This window comes from Carettochelys insculpta, chromosome 2 (genome assembly GCF_033958435.1).
Source record: "Carettochelys insculpta isolate YL-2023 chromosome 2, ASM3395843v1, whole genome shotgun sequence".
Taxonomy (NCBI): Eukaryota; Metazoa; Chordata; order Testudines; family Carettochelyidae; genus Carettochelys; species Carettochelys insculpta.
Window position 1 is genome coordinate 80,257,994 of NC_134138.1, and position 19,781 is coordinate 80,277,774.

The 19,781-nt window shown below is 44.2% G+C and overlaps 1 protein-coding gene and 1 non-coding gene across 3 annotated transcripts in view; both read right to left on the bottom strand.

Moving 5' to 3' along the window:
* UBE2V2 (ubiquitin conjugating enzyme E2 V2) overlaps positions 1 to 703 on the bottom strand; it is a 39,413-nt gene extending 38,710 nt beyond the window's left edge. For both annotated transcript variants that reach the window (XM_074987193.1, XM_074987195.1), the window contains exon 1: positions 663 to 703. In XM_074987193.1, the coding sequence (XP_074843294.1) occupies positions 663 to 678 (16 nt within the window). In that variant the 5' untranslated portion in view covers positions 679 to 703. The remainder of the gene's footprint in view (positions 1 to 662) is intronic.
* A 17,128-nt stretch (positions 704 to 17,831) lies between these two features.
* Positions 17,832 to 17,904, bottom strand: TRNAA-AGC (transfer RNA alanine (anticodon AGC)). Its single transcript has one exon. It is a non-coding gene; the product is annotated as a tRNA-Ala (tRNA).
* Between the last annotated feature and the right edge of the window lie 1,877 nt (positions 17,905 to 19,781).

Sequence of the window (19,781 nt, forward strand, 5' to 3'; positions counted from 1 at the left end):
ATGAGCTCATCTCAACTATTGAGTTACCTTATACCACCTCAGCCGGTCACTGACATAGAATAACCCATCCCTACGTTCCACCATAAAGTCCATCATATTCCGAGCAGGCCAAGGGACAGTATTCATCCCTTTCGCCGTACAATAAGCATCTCTACATCAGACACTCAGATGTATCTAGTCACTCCTACTCGGCCCTGCTGTTCCTACCGAACATCGGCACTGGGGAGTCTCATCGCCCCTGGACGCTGCACCGCCGAGTCCCTATATTTCACACGGGCACTGCGGCCCACCTCCTGCCCGCAGCGGTGATTCAGGCTCCGCTCGCTCAGGCCCTCCGCATTGGGCCCCAAACAGGTGCCTCCGCTATCCTACCCACAGCCCTTCTCGCACCACGAGAATGAAACTCCTGCCCTGCCACCCTTACCGCACGGCCTGGGCAAAGATGCACCGCCCTCCAGACACCTGCCCCGGGGCTGCGCTGGGGACCCCCAAGCTCTGGCTAGGCCTGGCCTTACGGCCGCAGCTCAGCCCAGACAACTGCTCCCCTTCACCGGAGAGAGGCGGAGCAACTCCCGCCCCCTCGCGGAGCGCTCGGGACCCACAAAGCGGGAACCCACTTCCCCACACCCGCCGCAGGCCCGTCACGAGCCTCCCTCACAGACCTGTGGATCCAGCCATCTTGTCCAAACCCCTCCCACCGGCCCGAGTCTGGACGACTCACGTCACATCCGCCGCACGCAGCACGTCACTTCCTAATGCACACCACAAAGCTCCCAATCTAGCAGAAAAAAGAGGAGCCCGCCCTCAGCGGTAATAGAAGAGCCTTTGCCCTCGCCATGGGCGATACCATTCTCACCAGGGCACGGGGGGAAATCTGTCTGTGACTCTCAGGCAGGTTCTACTTGGGTGAATGGGGGGAGAATCGGGCTCCGGTCATACGTTGCTCGGTCCCTGTGGAGCTGCTCCCGTAGCGTCCAGGACGCGATTGCCCATACCCGGAGCTGGATGGGGCCCCTGCCCCGCTTTATGGGCTCTCCCGTGCGGCGATTGGAAGGAAATCCCGGGAGGGCGGCCCATGTGACCCGTTTGGCGCGGAAAATTCCCGAGGTTCGGGGGACGCTCGCAGGTCTGCGCGGAAGACCAGTGGGTTGAGAGCGCGAGGCGCTGCGTCCCGTGTCCGCGCGCGGAGGGCAGCGAGCGTTGGGCGGGATAGTAAATGCCTGTGACTTGAGGCTCTCGGGCTCGGCCGTAAGGAGCGGACGGGGACAAACCGCTCCGCACTGTCTCAGTTTCTCTCTCCACCCGGGCAGGGAGCAGCGTCATGTCCTCGCCGGCCTCCACACCGCCCGCCCGCCGCAGCTAGAAGCGCGGGCGGGGCAGTAACCCCCCAGCTTGTAAGTGCCCCGCAGCCCTGCCCGGGCGGGGCGGGGCGGGGCGAGCAGCGGTGCCAGCCCACCAACCCGCACTAGGCGGAGACCGGCCGGTCCTGGCGGAGCTACGCTGCTGGCATCACATCGCACAGGCACCGGCTAGCCTGAGAAAAGAGTTTGCTGGGCAGTGGGAACTCCGCCTCCCCAGAGCACAGAACCTGCCCCCCCCACCCCCCCCGCAGCATTTTACACCTGCGCTTGGGTCTTCCTAGATACACTCATCAGTGGCTTTTTCACAGTTTTTCACAGTCCTGTCTGGAGTAAGTAGGTCTGCTTAGTGTAGGGTCAGCCTACTGGCTGAGAGTAAGTGTGAACTAAGTCTAGGTCAGCGTTTCCCAAAGGGTGGTCCTTGGCCCAGTACTGTCCTTGAGAAAAAAATACTGGTCCTTAAAAAAATATACAAATTATTGTGCATTATTCTATTAATTTGGTACATTTTGTATTTTCCTGTATAATTAAGGTAACAATAAGTTAGGCACTTAAGTATTTTATGTCAGGGCTTATATTATGTACTATTATTACTGTGAATAAATAATAAACAGTGAAAATTTATTCTCATTCATTTTTTTACACGTGTTTATATTTTTGGGCTGCAAAAAAGGGGTACTGAAAAAAAAACAGGTTCCAAATATATAAAGTTTGGGAAACCCTGGTGTAGGTCACTCTGACCTGGGTTAGCTCTGCAGGATAAATGCAGCTTTGGGTGATTTAAAACAAGAATTTTAAAAGTCTGCAGACATTCACAAATCAAGGAGTTACTGGTTTAGACCAGTGGTGTCCAAAAGCAAGATATCAGATCGTCGTATCCACTCACAAGCCAGGCACTCTCCCACTGTGCTCCCTTCTCCCCCGTGCCCCCGCAGCCATATGCCCTACCTCCATGCCCCCGATGACTCACCAAAGCCGCCGCCACAGCCACACGGTGCCCAAGGAGCTGCTGTGCCACTGTGCAGCCCCCCAGAGCAAGCTGCATGGCTCCTGAGCTGCCACACCAGCCCACCAAGCCCCACTCAACACAATAGACTTCATCATTTGCTGCCTGTAGTGAACGACGAGCGTATTGGATGCCACGATTTTAGACCCTTTACATGGGAGCATGACAACTTAAGCAACATTGATCTCTGTTAGTGCTGGTCTGAACTTGTATTTTTCATCTGTAAGGCCTTGTCTATACCACAGAGGCCTTGCCAGCACATCTTTGTGGGCAGAGGAGTGTTTTTCTCGGCATAGATAATGCTATTCATCAGCTCAGCTGGCTGTGGGCCAATATTTCCCATTTCTATGATGCTCTTCTGTCATTTTTGGGTTTTGCTAACATAGCTGTGCAAGCTTAGGGCAGGGATGGGCAATATGTGGTTAGCTGCTGGTAGGCTGTCACATGCTTTATTCATCTGAGCTTCTCCTTGCAGCTCCCCAGGCCACCACTTCCCACAATTCCCATTAGCCACGGTTCACCATTCCCAGCCAGTGGGAGCAGTGAGCAACTTTACCTGTGAACATTTAGATAAATAAAACATCTGGTGGGCTGCTAGGGTTTACCCCTTGTGAACTGCATCCAGTCGGTGGGATGCTTATTAAAAACTTTTGGCTTAGCGATATTCACATCCGACACTAGCTTAGCTATGTTGACAAAACTTTGTGTTACGGACCTGACCATAGCCTTCAGCAATGCATGAGTGCAAGAAGGTGCTTTTATAAAAGTGAAATGGAGCCAAGTTTACAAATTTTACCAATATGATATGTGAAACTGATTGCTGTACTTGAAAAACTTTGATACTCATTAGCAGGTAGGTTGCTTTGTCCTCTCTGTGCCTGTGTTTTTCCCACTGTAAAACAGGGATACAGACAGTCTTTGGATTGTCAATGCTGTTTTCAGACATCAGTTGTGTCAGAACTTGGCACGTAACTCAGAACTGCAGTCCACTCCAGTGTGGTTCTGAGAGTCATAAAGTGAAAATCAGGGTGTCACTTGGGAAAGATTGTAAGTGTTACTTGCAATAAGTTGAACATCATAAAGTTGAGGACTACCTGTAATTTTACTAGAAATCCTGCAGCACCTTATAGACTAACATATTATGGAGCATAAGTTTTTGTGGGCAAATACCTGCTTTGTCAGATTCACTGATGTTGCATCTGATAAAGCGGTTCTTTACCCATGAAAGCTTATGCTCCCAAGTATCTGTTAGTCTATAAGCTACCAAAGGACTTCTCATAGTCTGTATTGTCAAAAACAAGCACAGCGACTCCTCTGATACTTGTAATTACACTGCTCTCAAAGCACTTGTAGTAGCAGTTCTGATATCTTAAGCATTTAGGAATATAATTACAGTATTTTTAATTCTCTTAAGCTTTTTACCTCTTCTGGAAGTTTACAATTGCTCTTCAGTTTCATTTCAGCAAAATATTACACTTTGCTTTTTAATTTTATATTGAACAATTTCTGTTCCATTTTGTCATGTGATCTATTTTATAATTTGTTCAGTTAACATAAATTGATGTAGAATGTTGCAGCTAACAACTTAAATATTTACTTACCAGTTTTCCTATGGTTGCAGCATGCACAGAAGATGGTCAGTCCCCTCTTTCACAAAAGCATTGAACAGATGACTCCAAATCTACAGGAGATCTACAGCCAATGCCAACTTCTCCAGCAGTAGACATACAAAGCCCAAATGTTCAAGGGCTTCTGTTTTCCAGCCCACCTCAATTTCGTGACTCTCCTATGCTCAGTGCTTTATGTAGAATTTGTTTCTTATTGGTACACTGCCCTCAGGGAAGGGACAGAATGGAGGAAGGACATGTGATTCCCTCATGACTCCTCCCCACCCAGCACAGCACAGCACAGCCCTCTGATCTCCCCAACTCTTCCCCATCAGCCTACTCCCACTGCATTTGAAACTTCTGTACCTCAGGGCTCTCCAGAGCCACAGAAGCAAAATGAGAAGACTGTAGGGCTGCCAGGTGGCCCAATGCTGGCAGCTCTTTTGGCTTGCCTATACTGCCCCCCCAGCCCTCTCTTGGGTCTGTACATCAGCGTCACCAAAGAACAGGCTAAGGCAGGGAAGGCTCGAGGTGGTGCAATTATGCCAGATGAGTTGCTGATGTGGGGCCCTCTGGCACCGCATGTTCTACTGTTCCTATGTCTTTCTGGTATGGAATATAGGCTATAAATACCTTATTATAAATATTGGACGAGACTGGGTATGCTTGTCTGGAGCATGTGTGACAAACTGATATTTGCATATTGTTCTTAAATGGCCATTGAGGAAGTTTTAATGTTGGCATTTAGCTGTCAAAAACAAAAAAAAAAAGATGCCTTTTTGAATGAACAGCGTTGATTTCCATTACGGGTTAATTGATGTATTACTTACAATTCAGTGAAGCATTGATTTAAGCACCTAAAGTATACACCCAGTAACAGTGTATTCATTCTAAAACACCTCTTTTGGGCCTTTTGTGAGCTTCTTGCGTTATAGAATGTTTTTTTTTAAATATTGTTGGTGGTTTAAAATCAACTTTTTTCATAAAGTATGTTCATTATGGCTTTGAAAAAGATGCATTTTAATCCATAGTGTACATTTTATAGCTAGTACAGGCTTGTAAAATACTGTTTATAAAACTAACAAGACTTAGACTTCTGTTCTGCTTTTCTATACACTGAAGGATGATAATAGGGCTAAGCACAACCATTAGCATTTTGAAATAATACAACTTTTTTTTTGTAGCAGTTCCTATTGATTTTGATGTTAGTCCACCTCTGACCTATGGCACTCCTAGCTCTAGAGTGGAGGGTACTCCCAGGAGTAGTGTGTGAGGAACACCAGTTAAGCAGAGACCAGATCTTGGATCTGCCCACAAAGCCAGACAGGTGGATTTGCATTCTGACGGGGTAAGTAGATGTTTCAGCTTTCTCTGGTAATTTTTCTTCTTAAATGTATTTATGTTATCCATAATCATGGCGTTTTTCTTCTTGCAGCCAGCAGAAGATGCACTGGCAAGGGAACAATCGCTTGGACAAAAGCTTGTGATTGGGGGAAAAGATGTTAATGTAACTTCATGCAAAGAAAAGTTCCAGGTAGGTAAACAAATGTGGATACCTCCATTCTTATTTTTTTTTCTGTTTGTGCAGTATCTGATTCTGGCAAATACCAGAATTAGGTTATGTTTAGGATCAAAACTTGTGTGTTTGAAGCACGCTGATGTTTTTGTAACGTGTCCTTAAAAGAGCGAAAAGTAAAACTGTTGTCTGGGATTCTTTTCTTCGAATTCCACCATGGAACTTATCAATCTGGTTTCAGTCCATTGTGCTTCACTGAAAGGGCTCTTGCCAGAGTCACTAATGACTTTACTAACTGAAGAGCAGAACCAGTTCTCTAGCCTAAAGATATTTGAGCTGTCACCTGCCTTCAGCCTCCTTTCTGTGGGAGTCTTATCCTCCCTTGGCCTCCATCCTCTGCTTTGTTTATCCTCCCTCTTTATTCACGTCCTCAGCATGTCATTTAAAGGATCCTTCTCTTCCATCTGCAACGTTCTGTGTGAGTTCCAAAGGGCTGTGTCCTCAGTTCCCTTCTCTTCTCTCATTACCTCACCTCTAGGTAGTTTCCTCTGCAAACACAAGTTCAGCTATTCTCTTCATGCAGGCAACTTGGCTCTGCCTCTCAACTTCAGACTTGTCTTTTTGTTTAAACTAAAATTATATCCTTGATCTCTGACATTTCATTTGAGCTGTGAGCTCAGATCAACAAAACCAAAAACAGAGCTCTTAATCTGTCCCTCAGATTCTCCCAACTACCTTTTTCTGGATCATTATAGACGTTATTTATAACCTCTCTTAAAACACAGTCTTCTCTCTTAACCATCTAAGTGTAGGTCAACGCTTAAATTGCTGTGTGGGCACTCCTATACCAACAGGATTGCTTCCGCTGTCAGCATGGTTAATCCACCTCCCTTACAGGCTGTTGCTATGGTGATGGGAGAAGCTCTCCTGTCAACATAACCTTGCCTACAAGGGATTAGATCAGTAGAACTACCTCATTCGGGCCTGAATTTTTCACACCTATGAATAATGCAGTGCTACCAAAAGTGTTCTTTTTGTTTGTGTTTACAAAATTATAGAAAATGGATTCACTAAAATGGATTGTAGTTAGATAAGCTTTTGCCCAAGTCATGAGTATATTTCACTGTCTGAAATTGGAAAGATGTGGGTGGAATTAGGAAACTTCCGTGTACATGAGAAAAGTCTCCTGTAGGGCAGTAAGGAGCAAAGAAGGCTAGTGAGTGGCCCTCCTTCACCTTAGTGGGCTGCAAGATTTTTGTAACTGAGAGGGAGTCTTGGGATCTGGTAGGTTTGTTAACTGTGCTTGTGTGCCTGGCATTTCTATGGTGTTCTAGTTGAACCATCCCTACACTTTGACTGGATGCAGAGGGGACTCATGGCTCTCCCACTCCATCATGTGTGCAGTCAGCACGCATCTCCCTTCACTTGTGTTTGCTTTATGTGCATGTCACTTCAGTAATACTGGGAGGGGAAAATACTACGCGGATGGAAACCAGCAGAATCTGGAAACCTTACACTTGCTCAACAGTAAATAAAATGTCTTGCTGTCCACAGAGAGAAACCCAATGGGCAGCATACTGCCCACCACAGCTGTAAGGGATGCATTAGAGGTATGCCTACACTTTAGGAGTTTTTGAATACATGCAATGTAAGAAAGCATTTCTGAAGGTAATTTGAGCCAGAAGAACATCTTCCAGCATAGGTATGGTGAAGCAGTGAAATCACAGGACTGTCCATTTAGGCATTTTAAATATTTCTTCTTTGTATTTTATTCTCAATATTCAGAGATTTCTTCAGTGTTTTATTGATCCATTGGCTAAAGAGGAAGAGAACATTGGTTTGGATCTTAATGAATCACTCTACATGCAGCGACTTGAGGAGGTACTACAGCAATAGAACTAAAATTCACTTGGTTTTCAGACTGAAATGCTGGTGATTTAATATGTTGCTTTTAAACCTCTTGCAGATCAGTATGGTTGGAGATCCCTTTTTGAATGTAAACTGAGATGATTTGACACCTCAATCCCTGGGAAAATAATGGAGGGGATCCTCAAGGAATCCATTTTGGAGCACTTGGAAGAGGGGAAAGTGATCAAAAGTAGCCAATATGGATTTACCAGGGGCAAGTCCTGCCTCACCAATCTGATTAGCTTCTATGATGAGGTAACAGGCTCTGTGGACATGGGGAAGTCAGTGGATGTGATATACCTCAACTTCAGCAAAGCTTTTGATACGGTCTCCAACAACATTCTTGTCCATAAGTTAAGGAAATATGGATTGGATCCTTGGACTACAAAATGGATAGACAGCTGGCTTGACGGCCAGGCCTAATGGGTAGTGGTCAATGGCTCAATATCTGGATGACGGTCAGTTTCGAGTGGAGTGCCGCAAAGCTCAGTTCTGGGGCTGGTGTTGTTCAACATCTTTATTAATGACCTGGATGAGGGACTGGATTGCACCCTCAGTAAGTTTGTGGATGACACAAAACTAGGGGGAGAGGTAGATACATTGGAGGGTAGAGAGAGAGAATCCAGAGTAACCTGGATAAATTGGAGGACTGGGCCAAAAGAAATCTGATGCAGTTCAACAAGGAGAAGTGTAGAGTCCTGCACCCGGGGCAGAAGAATCCCAAGCACTGTTATAGGCTGGGGACCAACTGGCTCAGCAGCAGTATGATGGAAAGGGACCTAGGGGTTATGGTGGGTGAAAGGCTGGATATAACTAAACAGCGTGCCCTTGTAGCAAAGAAGGCTAAGAGCATACTAGGGTGCATTAGGAGGAGCATTTCGAGCAGATCTAGAGAAGTAGTTATTCCCCTCTATTCGGCAGTGGTGAGGCCACATCTGGAATATTGTGTCCAGGTTTGGGCCCCCCAGTATAAAAAGTATGTGGATTTGCTGGAGCAGGTTCAGCGGAGGGCAACAAAAATGATTAAGGGGCTGGAGCACAAGACCTATGATGATAGGCTGAGGGATATGGGCTTGTTTAGTTTACAGAAGAGAAGACTGAGGGGGTGATTTAATAGCAGCCTTCAACTTCCTGAAGGGGAGCTCTAAAGAGGAGGGTGAGAAACTGTTCTCAGTCGTGTCAGATGGCAGAACAAAGAGTAATGGTCTGAAGTTGAAGAAGGAGAGGTATAGGTTAGATATTAGGAAAAACTACTTCACTAGGAGGGTGGTGAAGTATTGGAATGCGTTGCCTAGAGAGGTGGTGGATTCTTCATCCCTCGAGGTTTTTAAGTCCCGGCTTGACAGGGTCCTGGCTGGGATGACTTAGTTGGGGTTGATCCTGCTTGAAGCAGGGGGCTGGACTAGATGACCTCCTGAGATCCCTTCCAGCCCTGTGATTCTGTGTGATTTTGTGACACAAATCTATACAGACAACCGATCTGTTATCCACAGGTATTGTTAGGCCTTATTCCAGATGAGTTCTACTTTTGTTTAACTGTGTTACTTAAGCATGAATTTATATGCAACTGCTTAAGATTATCGCTCCATGAGAGAGTAGTACTGATAGTGAAATATCGAAGTGCTTAAGCATTTCTATAAATACAGAAGTACATGTTACAATATTTGTGTGTACAAACTTCTGCAGAAAGTATCTTTTATTACATAATGGTCTTAAGATATTTACCATATTTATCAGACACTTCTTAGCCACACACACATTTCAAAGTGCTCAGCAAGACAGCCATTCCTCAAAGGCAAATTGCAGGTAGAGGTTTAGAAGAATTGCTCCTTCCACTCCCCAGATTGGTTGATAAGAGAGTTTGGGATTTCTGTTAGTTTGTAGTCCATGGATCCTTCTCAGGGCTCCAGCAGATTAGTGCTGTATCCCAGGTAGTTGTGTGGAGGAAGCAGACCATTTACAAAGACAGTAAATTCAAGGCTGACTCCCAGACTGACAAAGCAACCGTCACTGGATCTTTCTCTGTCTGTGCCTGTCTTAAGTCTGTTATCCATCTAGGTGCTGCAGCAAGCATAGTGATACCTTTGCATTTCTTTTCCTTGAATTTCTTTTAGGTCCCTCCTCTCCAGATGCTTCCTGTATAGCAAAAGAATGAAATTTGTACTGCCCATAAGATTCTGAACAGAAGTTTGCTGCCAGTTTTTCACTGTTCTACCTTGAGAATGTAATTACTCTGAGCAGCACAACAATGGTGCTTCCTGCACACTGACATATCATCATACACTTGTCTTTGCAAGCATCAGACCTAGCAATCTATTTGTTTAGAGGAAAGTTTAGATTCTAATCTTTGTTAAATAAGGAGCCTTACTCTCCATAGACTAATTGGGCCTTTTAGCCTAGTGGGTGCATTGTATGTTAATGGTAAATATTAAGGAAAATGACTAAAAGTCACAGGCTGTATTCAGTGAAATTTTCATGAGGTAATGAAATACATATGGTTCATAATAATGTTTGTATATTTAATTTGCTCTTCTTGGCCCCCTTTTTGCTGTCCTTTTTATGCATCGATTTTACACTTTTATGTTTAGTTTTGGTTTTTGGTAACTTGATGTCTTGTTGATTTTTAAAGTCACATAGACCGTTGAGAGAGATTCCAGATAAACGTTGAAAAGGTAGGGCAACTGCACTGTAGCTAAGAATCCAAAGGCCAGGTCAAGTGTGCACTGTTCCTGCTGCACAAAAGGGACAAAAAGCTGATTTAAACAACCAACTAGCATTTCTTCCTCTTTATGTGAAGACCATACACCCATAGGCAGTTCTTCTCTGCGAGTACCAAATGGGGTTGCACAGCTGGATATTCTGGGGTTAAAAAGTATTAAGTACTTAATGGCAGGGCTTTCTTAAAAACTTGTCTGTTCCTTTGCAACAGGAAGTAATCCCAATATTTGACATGGCTGCTAATGAGATCTTTTTTGATAATTACCCTGACTCAATATTGGAACACCAGATTCAAATAAGACCATATAATGCATTGAAGACCAGGAATATGAGGAGTCTGAATCCTGAAGGTAGGGTGTTTTGATTGCATTGCTAAAAAAGAAACTTGAGGCTATATAAAAATTGTTCACTAGAAGAATACAGTTTTTAAAAAATTAATAAAAGCTCAGACTTGGGGTCCATCTAAACCAGTATTTTCAGACTCACATGGTCACGGCATGTGTTGCAGGGGAAAGTACAAAAATGCTACCATGAACAACTGTTGGATAACCTGTCTACAAAGAGGGTTCCCCCTCTCAACCTATATTGGTAAATAACAGACTTGTACCCAGAAACGAGGTTTATGTCCTGCTGGTTGAAATTGTGGTACAACTGTGGCTTTTTCTTATTCGTACAGATTTTGTCTTCTTTCTGTCTCATACAAAATAGTCTCTACTGTATGTGTGGGGGCTGTAAATTACCATATAATTGTAAAAATAAAGGCTAGGGTGGACTTCTGATATTAAGCAAATGAAACCAGTAAAACATGACCGGATCACGTGTCTTGTTCCACACTGTAGACATTGATCAACTTATCACCCTCAGTGGTATCGTGATCAGAAGCTCCCAGTTGATTCCTGAGATGCAAGAAGCATTCTTCAAGTGCCAGGTGTGTGCCTTCTACAAGAGTAGAAATTGACCGGGGCTGGACTGCTGATCCGTCAATGTGCAAGAACAGTAACACAACACATAGTATGGCGCTGATTCACAATCGGTCCATGTTTTCAGACAAACAGATGAGATGTTTCTTTATTTTGGTGTTGGAAAAGTTTTGCTTCCTTAACGGTTACTTTTTTCTTTAAAAAGTAACTGAACCATAATCAAATGTGTATGTTTCTTAAGATTTATTATGTTGAACTTGAAGATAATTCACAGCTCTTTAAATAAGAATATAAAGCAATTTCGGGTTGCAATCAATGTTCCTTCTAATTGTTTATGTCCATGTGCTGAATGAATTTCGTTATGTGCACCAGTATGGAGATGATGGGCAATAAACACATCGCTTGTGTATTGGTGCACATAATAAAATGTTCTGCCTTAACTAGGACAGTCACTTTTATAATGTCTGTAATTATATGTACTTTCTTTGTTCCACGGAATAAGTGCCGCTGCCCATAAATGTAAGGAGGAGCTGGCTCAAGCTTTGAAGAAACTTGTTCAGTCAAAGGGTAAAACACCAGCTGTAAAATACGAGCAGCTTTTTGATGATCTCTGTGCACAGTCTGAGGCAGTAAGTTTCTTGTTTCTTTTGTATACTACTTGGATTTAAAAAAAGCTTTTCCCCCAACTCATGGAGGAACTTGTGGGAACTCAATAGGGTCCTTATTCCTGATGATAGTTGTATCTCAGTTGAATAGGAAAACCAAATGGGAATCTCAAGTAAGAGTGGAGAGGTTATTTTAACTCTGTGTTTGACATTGGTGTAACAGCTGCTGGAATAGTTATCAGAAGGATAGACATGTTAGTCTGTATCTCCAAAAACAACAAGAAGTCCTGTCTGGGGAAGTGGGTCTTTGTCCACAAAAGCTTATGCTCCAAAATATCTATTAGTCTACAAGGTGCCACAGGATTTCTTGTTGCTGGAGTACTTGTCCTGTTTTGGTGCTGACAGTTCAAGAACAATCTTAATGATAAATTGAAGGGAGTTCAAAGCAGTGATTAAAATTATTGATCTTTGAGTATGACTAAAGCATGTATTCCAGTTTATTTAGCTTAATGCAGTGGAGGGCAAGGGATAAAGTTGACTTTAGTCTAAGTGTCTACATGGGGAACAAGTATTTAGTATGGGCTCTCGAGTCTAGCAGAGGAAGATAATATGATCCATTGGCTGGAAGTTGAAGTTGCATGCTTCTGAAACAAAATTGGAAGTTTTTCCTTGAAGATTTACTTTAGCAATTATATGTATGACATTTCATTTACAGTGGTTCCCTCTGGCCTTGGAATCTATGACTACAGTAAACCACCCAGTTAGGTGGGGGTTGCATTCCTGCAACCCCTGTGTAACTCATTTTCATGCAAGTTGGGCTGGGGGAGCTTACAGGAGCTGGGAAACTGACCAGCCCATCAGGTATGGCAGGGAGCTGGGAACCGAGGGGGCAGCCTGGTTCCAGTCTCCCTGTGGCTTGCAGGACCCGGGAAACTGACCAGCTCAGGACTGGTCAGTGTCCTGGGTCCTGAGAGCGCAAGGGAATGGGGAACCAGGCTGCCGCTTGGTTCCCAGTCCCTGCTCCTTGAGAGAACGAGGAAGCTGACCAGCGATGAGCTAGTTAATTTCCTGGGTTCTGCAAGCCTAGGGAGATGGGAACCAGGCTGCCATTTGGTTCCTGTCTCCCTGCCACTTGCAGGACCCAGGAAACTGACCAGCTTGTGGCTGGTCAGTTTCCCAGGTTGCGCAAGAGGCAAAGAGATGGGAATCAAGCAGCAGTCTTACCTGGGGTTGCCACTGGAGGCTGGGCTGGGAGCCCAGCTGCTTCCCAGCCACAGGGTAGTGGGGGACCCCTGTCCTCCAAGCCCGGGACCCCACGGCTGGCTCTGCTGGCCAGAAGCTGCCCAGCCGGCTTCTAGCCCACTTTCCCCCTGCGTGGAACTGCCTGCCCCACACCCCTCTTGCGTGTAAACATGAGAAATATTTACTTGCTGCCCACCTGAATGCGTGTAAGCGTAGTCTCCTTAATCAGGTGTTCCTTATTAATTTAGTATTTCTTTTATAGAACTAAGTTCCATAATTTGGAACAGAAGGAATATTTATTACATACATGCTTGTCTTGCTGACAAATATAAAGTACTGAGGTTTCATGGGTAAGACCCACTTCATCAGCTCATTACCTAATAAATAAAATAGTTAGTCTTTAAGGTGCTGTGGGACTGCTTATTTTTTATGATGCTATAGACTAAAAAGGCTACCCCTCAGAAAAATATGGTAGTTATTCTTGTCAACTGTAAATATCTATTCTGGTTTGTGCATCAACAAAATTGTAAACCATGATTGCACACCCTTATTTGCATCAAAGATGCACAAATCAGAAAGAACATCGTCAACTGGTCATGCCAGAACCAATTTTGCAGCTTAAAAAGACAAAACTTTTGCTTAAAACCTAGGAAACTTGACATGGAGTTGGTGAGATAAACAATTGCATGATCTTTGTTTGTTTAGGGATATTGTAGGATGTAGCCTTTTCTATATGTTCTCAAACTTTCCTCTTTTGTTTAAGGCTGTCACTAAACAAGCCTTTGAGGAAGCACTTTAAGCCTTGGCTGATGATGACTTCTTGACTGTGACTGGAAAGACTGTTAGATTGCCAAAACAAAATGCCAACTTAACTGCAGAGTCTTACTGTTTTTTTTCAAGTGCTTGCATTGAAACATGTCACATTTTAGAATATTATTCACTGTGGCAAGATACATGATGCTCATCTGTTGGTAAACACCACTGTAAATAAATAGGTTTGTAAACAACTGCACACATCCAAAACTAACCACAGTGATGTTTGTATGAACAAAATGGGGTACTCGCACTTCAGTGCAATATGTATTTTGAATAAAATGGTTTGTCGAACATGCTAACCATTTTTATGCATTTTGAAGCCTAAATATCAGAATTTGTTGTGAACAGCTGCTATTTGATGTGAATGTAATTTAAAATGGTGCATATTATGTTTTAGTATTTTTTGCTACAGGGAGATTAGTGCTTGTGACTTCTGGAAATGAAAGTCCATTGTCATTTTATAATAGTCTCTTTGCTGTTCTCTGCATTTTGAAAATTGAAGCTACACCTTAATGAATACTTCAGCACTGTGTTCCACAATTGCAAACAGACCTTTACTCTGTTTTCTATCAAACAAAAGAACCAGGTCCGCAAGTAACCATATTTCTTTGCCCTCCAATTATTGCTCCATTTCTCCTCCTTCTGTCATGATTTGTAATAGATATCCAAGGATGTCTTTTATCATAACAAGCTGCACATAAGTCCCAATTTCAGGTCTGGTCATTTTTCTACAGTAAACACATAGTACTGTGAGATTCATAATTCATAGAGCAACTCAGAATGTCTTTCCAGTCATTCTCTCTTCTGTTGGGGCAGGAAGGCTAACCAGAGTGTGAAAAATGTAGGTGTAACAATGGTACTATAGATGTGGAAAAGGTGACTTTTAGCTATTAAAATTATGCTTCTCATCTTCCCTCAGAGCACAAGGTCAGTTCTTAACACTGTTTCAGAACCTGTCTAGCTTCCCTATGTGGAAATGAGGTCAAGATTTTTTGACCCTGATAGAGTTTCTCTGGAAAACAAACTATAGATGAATACAGTTTAGTACATTTGAAACTGATCATTTAATCCTACTGTTTTAAACTTGTCAACATTCTTCAAAAATGAAGAAAAAGAAAGAGGAAAGCAGGGTCTTGCACTTTTCTAAACCAAGTTATTGAAAAAAGAGTAAGTAGAAAGGACAGAACTTGTCCCTGTCAAAGAGTCAGAATTAGCCCTTCCTGGCCTCATTCCTGGAAAAGTGCCTGCTCTAGAATGAACCGATGCTGCTCCACAGCCTTCTCTCAGGAGACTTTTGGCTTTCATGTGAGTCTGCAGTGACCCCAGATGAATAGTGTCTCTTGAACTCAGTTGGCTCACCATAGCTCCACACTGACTCAGTCCCTGTAATGCAACCCTTTTCCCTAGCATGTCACAGTTCTAATTCCCTTCCTAAGGGCATAGCCAATCCCCACCACTGTTCCAGCTCCCAGCCCCATGACTTTTTTAATACAGACTTGTGCTGCATCCCTTTACTAATTGCATCTCTACATTTCCCTGGGCTTCTTCCCTGTAGCCTGTGTTACTTGAGTCTAGGCAGCCAATCAGAAGCTCCTCCTTCACTTCCCTGCTCTCTGCCAGTAACTACATGCCCTATCCCAGTAGACAGCCAGGCTCAGACTCCCCCAAGCTCTTTAGGCCACTGGGAGCATCTCTTCTCCCACTCCCTTCCAGCAGAAGACTCAATTCAGGCTAGCCCTGCTGCTCCTTTTCTGTGAGTCTGATGGGCCCTGCTTGGCTGTGGCAGAAAGCCTGGATCCTGCTTTGCTGTTCAGTCTTGGGCTGTGTGTTGTGAGCACCAGGCTCCAAGCGAAGCTCAATGGGGAGGCTATTCACTACCATCTTGAGAGCAGGCCCCTCGTACAAGCAGCATTCTGTGGCTCTGCACCAGAGGTCACTATTTTCCTCTCATGCTTTCTGCTATTACTGCTGCAGTTGTGTTTCCCTGACATAGTCCTTCTCTTCCATGCCCCAAGCAAGTTCCTGTGGCTGGAGCAGAGCCATAACTGTACAGCCCCGTTTCCTCAGAGACCCAGGAGTTCCCTGTGTACAGCAAGCAGGAATGAGTTTGCTGTGTGTAGCAGGCCTGTAGCACCTACATTCCCCCTCCCTGAGAGTGGGGGCTGCATTCCAGGGCTGCAGAGCCACAGGTATAGGGGGGAGGGGAGCAGACCCCAGAGGATAGAATATAGGAGACAGGAACAGAGCAGAGAGGCTCACCTGAGGCCAGGGGACCAGGCAGCAGGCATGGGTGGTGGCAAGAGAGCGTTTCCCCTTTTGCTGGGGAAATAGCTGGTGAGCAGTCCCTGCTGCCAGTGCTAGGATTCCCCCTAATCCTCGGCCACATCACTCAAAAGAAAAGGCTTGATGGGGAAGCGGGAGAATGTAGATGGCAGGGGGTCGGAGCAGGGGTAGAAAGAGGTGATGTGAGGATGGAGTAGAGGGGAGTTTTTCCTGGCTCTGTAGGCACAGTCCACAGGAGGGCTGTGAGGGTTGGCCATGAGAGCTGGAAGTGCTGCATACACAAAATGTGACTGCCTAGGGCACCACAAAATTGGGGGCAGGTTGGGGCCCCGCATTTCATGGTGACTTATGCGACTGCATATTTTGTATACTGGTGGGGATGGTCCTGGCTTTAATGGGATGGGTTTTCTACTTAGTTGCAGGGCAACAGAGATGAAAAGGGTGACCAGATGAGCCACGGTGGGCATTGCAGGATACATTCTGGAGGCCACCACGAGAGAAGTAAGCAACGTGTTTTCACCAATGTTGCATCGCTCTATTTACACCAATCTAAGTTCTTTGCGGCTTGTTGAGGCAATGTTATTATGTTGGCGTAGTGAATTAGATCAACCTAAGTTGCCTTATGGGAGCAAAACTGTGGTGTGCAGACATGGCCTTAATGATACAAGTCAGATGTTTCATTCAAAATGAGATCAGGTATGATTCTATGACTGTCTGATCTTCAAATTGGATATAAAGGAAGAAACATGTAAATTGCTGTGTGTAACTGTAAAAAACAACAATGCGAAGTCCTGTGGCACCTTATAGACTAACAGATATTTTGGATCATAAGCTTTCATGGGCAAAGACCTGCTTCGTCAGACAAACTGGGTCTTTGCCTATGAAAGCTTATTCTCCAAAATATCTGTTAGTCTATAAGATGCCACAGGACTTCTTGTTGTTTTTGAAGGTACAGACTAACTTGGCTACCTCTCTGATACTTATAAAAATGAGAAGTCCTGTGGCACCTTACAGAATAACATTTATTGGCTCTTAAGCTTTTGTTGGCAAAAACCCACTTCATCAGATGCATGTAGTGGAAGTTCCCCTATATATTTAACTATGTCATTATCAAAAAAGAATATTTTGCTTTATTTTATTGATTTTCTGTCTGCATACTGGAGAACAGAAGCACCCCCATCCACCTACCTCTCACATGCTAAGTGAGCATACTGCCATTTGAGCTACTTCCCTTTTCTCAAGAGTATTCCAAAGCAGTTTGGAATCAGAAAACTGTGTGCTTATATCCACTGTATGAAATTCTACTATAACAGTTCATATTTCAACTACTTCAACTTCAGGGTTGTTGCTCTTGTGTTGATCTTTTGTCCCACAACGAAAAACAAACAAAAAAGTACCTTTTCTTTAGCTTACAACAGTAGACAGAAAATACTTTTGACATTTTTCAGTTATTTCTTTACAACTGCAGTGTTTAATATTTCATTTTGGAATTAAGCCATGAGGGAAACATGAGAACAGCAGAAAAGAAGGATTTCAGGATATGTGTACTCATTGAAAGAGTTTATTTTAGTTTTAAAGTTATTTTTATTAAATAATGAATGGGAGAAATTATTTTGTATTAACCCACTTTCCAACAACAGAAATTAAGTAATTTTATTTTAATAGCTCTGTTTCTATTTGAGCCTTAAGATAAACAAAAAGTAACTGCAGTTTCCTCTGTTTGTTGCACATGCATGCCTAAGAAACAAAAAAATTCAAATAAAAAAGGCATTTAAAAGAATACAGAAGTGTAAAGAAAAAAGGGGGTTGTACTTCATTGTTATGTCCTCCTTTCTCAAACAGGAATCCATAATGGAGAATGCGGGTATCGATCCCGCTACCTCTCGCATGCTAAGCGAGCACTCTACCATTTGAGCTAATTCCCCTTTGGTTTTTCTCCTCCCCCCCCCCCCACTTGGCTGTTAGTGGAAAAAAAAAACAATTCAGTCATTTGTCCCCAAATAGCAGTTTCTCCTTGTGTGAAATGAAGTGGTGGATGCTGATCCATCCTGCCCATTTAGCACTAACAATGACTTTCACAAAGCCATTCAGCCTACTCAGCAAGTAAAATTAGTTCAAATAGGGCAGCATCTGTGTCTCCTCTTACCGCATGCCTACACTTCCCCAAGGATTGGTGCTGTGGCAATTGATCATAGGGGGTCACTGTAGCAGATCTAGTGAAGACTCACTAAATCGACTGCCGATCACTCTCTCACTGATGCCGGTTTGCCACTGGGATGAGGAGTGAAAGGGATGTTGATGAATGTTTCTCTCATTGACCCCAACCCCCCACCATGGACACCACAGGCATAGGCCACACATGCGGGGTGCACAGCAATTCACATGCATTCAGTGTTTTTCCCTTACTATCAGTGCCGAGCCACTTGCAATCAGTGCATGGCCTGAGAGCTGCATGAGCTTCCTAACTTGTGCTATTCTCAGGCCCCACTGCTCCGGGGCAGAGGCAGGGCTGGGACTGCCCCACACTCACCGTAAACAGTGCCACTCTTTAACAGGAAGAGGTAGGGTGATCAAGGGTGGGAGGGGAGAAGTACAGCCAGGGAAGGGGCGGGGCAGGGCATGGGCAGAGCAGAGCAGAGGGCAGAGAGGCATAGGAGAGGGTGTGGCAGGGGCATGTGACCAATGAATCCTCCTCTGGTTGCCTCTACCCTGTGTCAAGTTGACCTAAAGTGTGCCAACTCCAGGTATGGTATTCATGTAGCCCAGGGATTCCCAACCTATGGGTCGGGACCCAAACATGGGTGGCAATTAGATTTGTTAAGCGTTACCAGCCGCTCAAAGCTGCATGTGGCTCTTAAAGGAGCTATTTAGCTATTGCTACCAAGAGAAGCAAAGACAGCTTCTCCTCCTTTGATATTTGTAGTCATCCCAGGCAAGCCACAAAATAGACTCTTGCAGAAAGTAATCTCCCCCACACACCCTTCCCCCCTTTTGTCCCTCTTCTGTTCTATGTAGCAGATTTATCAGTTTTCATTTTTTGTTTCTATCTCCCTTAGCAGGGGAAGAAATTAGTTTGAACAGCCCTGAGCTGGCTTAGCATGTAAGAAGTAGTGAGATCAGTGCCTGCATTCTCCCCTAAGGCTCCTTTGGAAGGGAGTACAAACCTCTTTTTTTCCCCCAGCCTGAGTGTGATTCCCACCCAGCACCCCCAGAGTCCCCAACCCTTGAGTGTGACTCCTCCAGCCTCTGAGTGTGGGGTTTAAGCTGGAAGGTGTGGAGGGGAGCAGTTTGGAAATGAGGGTCTTTCCACCGCCACAACTCAGATCAACTATAAGCATAAAATAATAATTAAGTATAATAAATGTAGTGTTATTTTATTATTAATGCATTTTCCCTTTTTCTATAAAATAACTGCTATGAATATATAAAGGAGGGCGCACAATTTTATATTCTTGCCTCGAGCGCGAAATTAGCTTGTTATGGCACTGCTTCCCCGGCCCCATTTTTGAATTGCATTGGGTCATCAAGTCTTCCTGAATTGTCAAAATGGGTCCCTGTCTGGGAAAGGTTGGGAACTGTAGCTCCAGTGATACAATACTCATCCTGCCTCTTTAATATAATGTTAATGGTGCTTTTGTAGCCATAAATTTCTCTTGAATTGCCACATGCCTCCTGGTAACCTGTCTTCTCCATGCTATAAAAACAGGCACATGACACAACCCTCTGCCCTAACTGTATTTGCAAAAAATATCATCTCTGACATAGTTTTTTACACTTACTGTAACTCAATCTATTCTGCCTG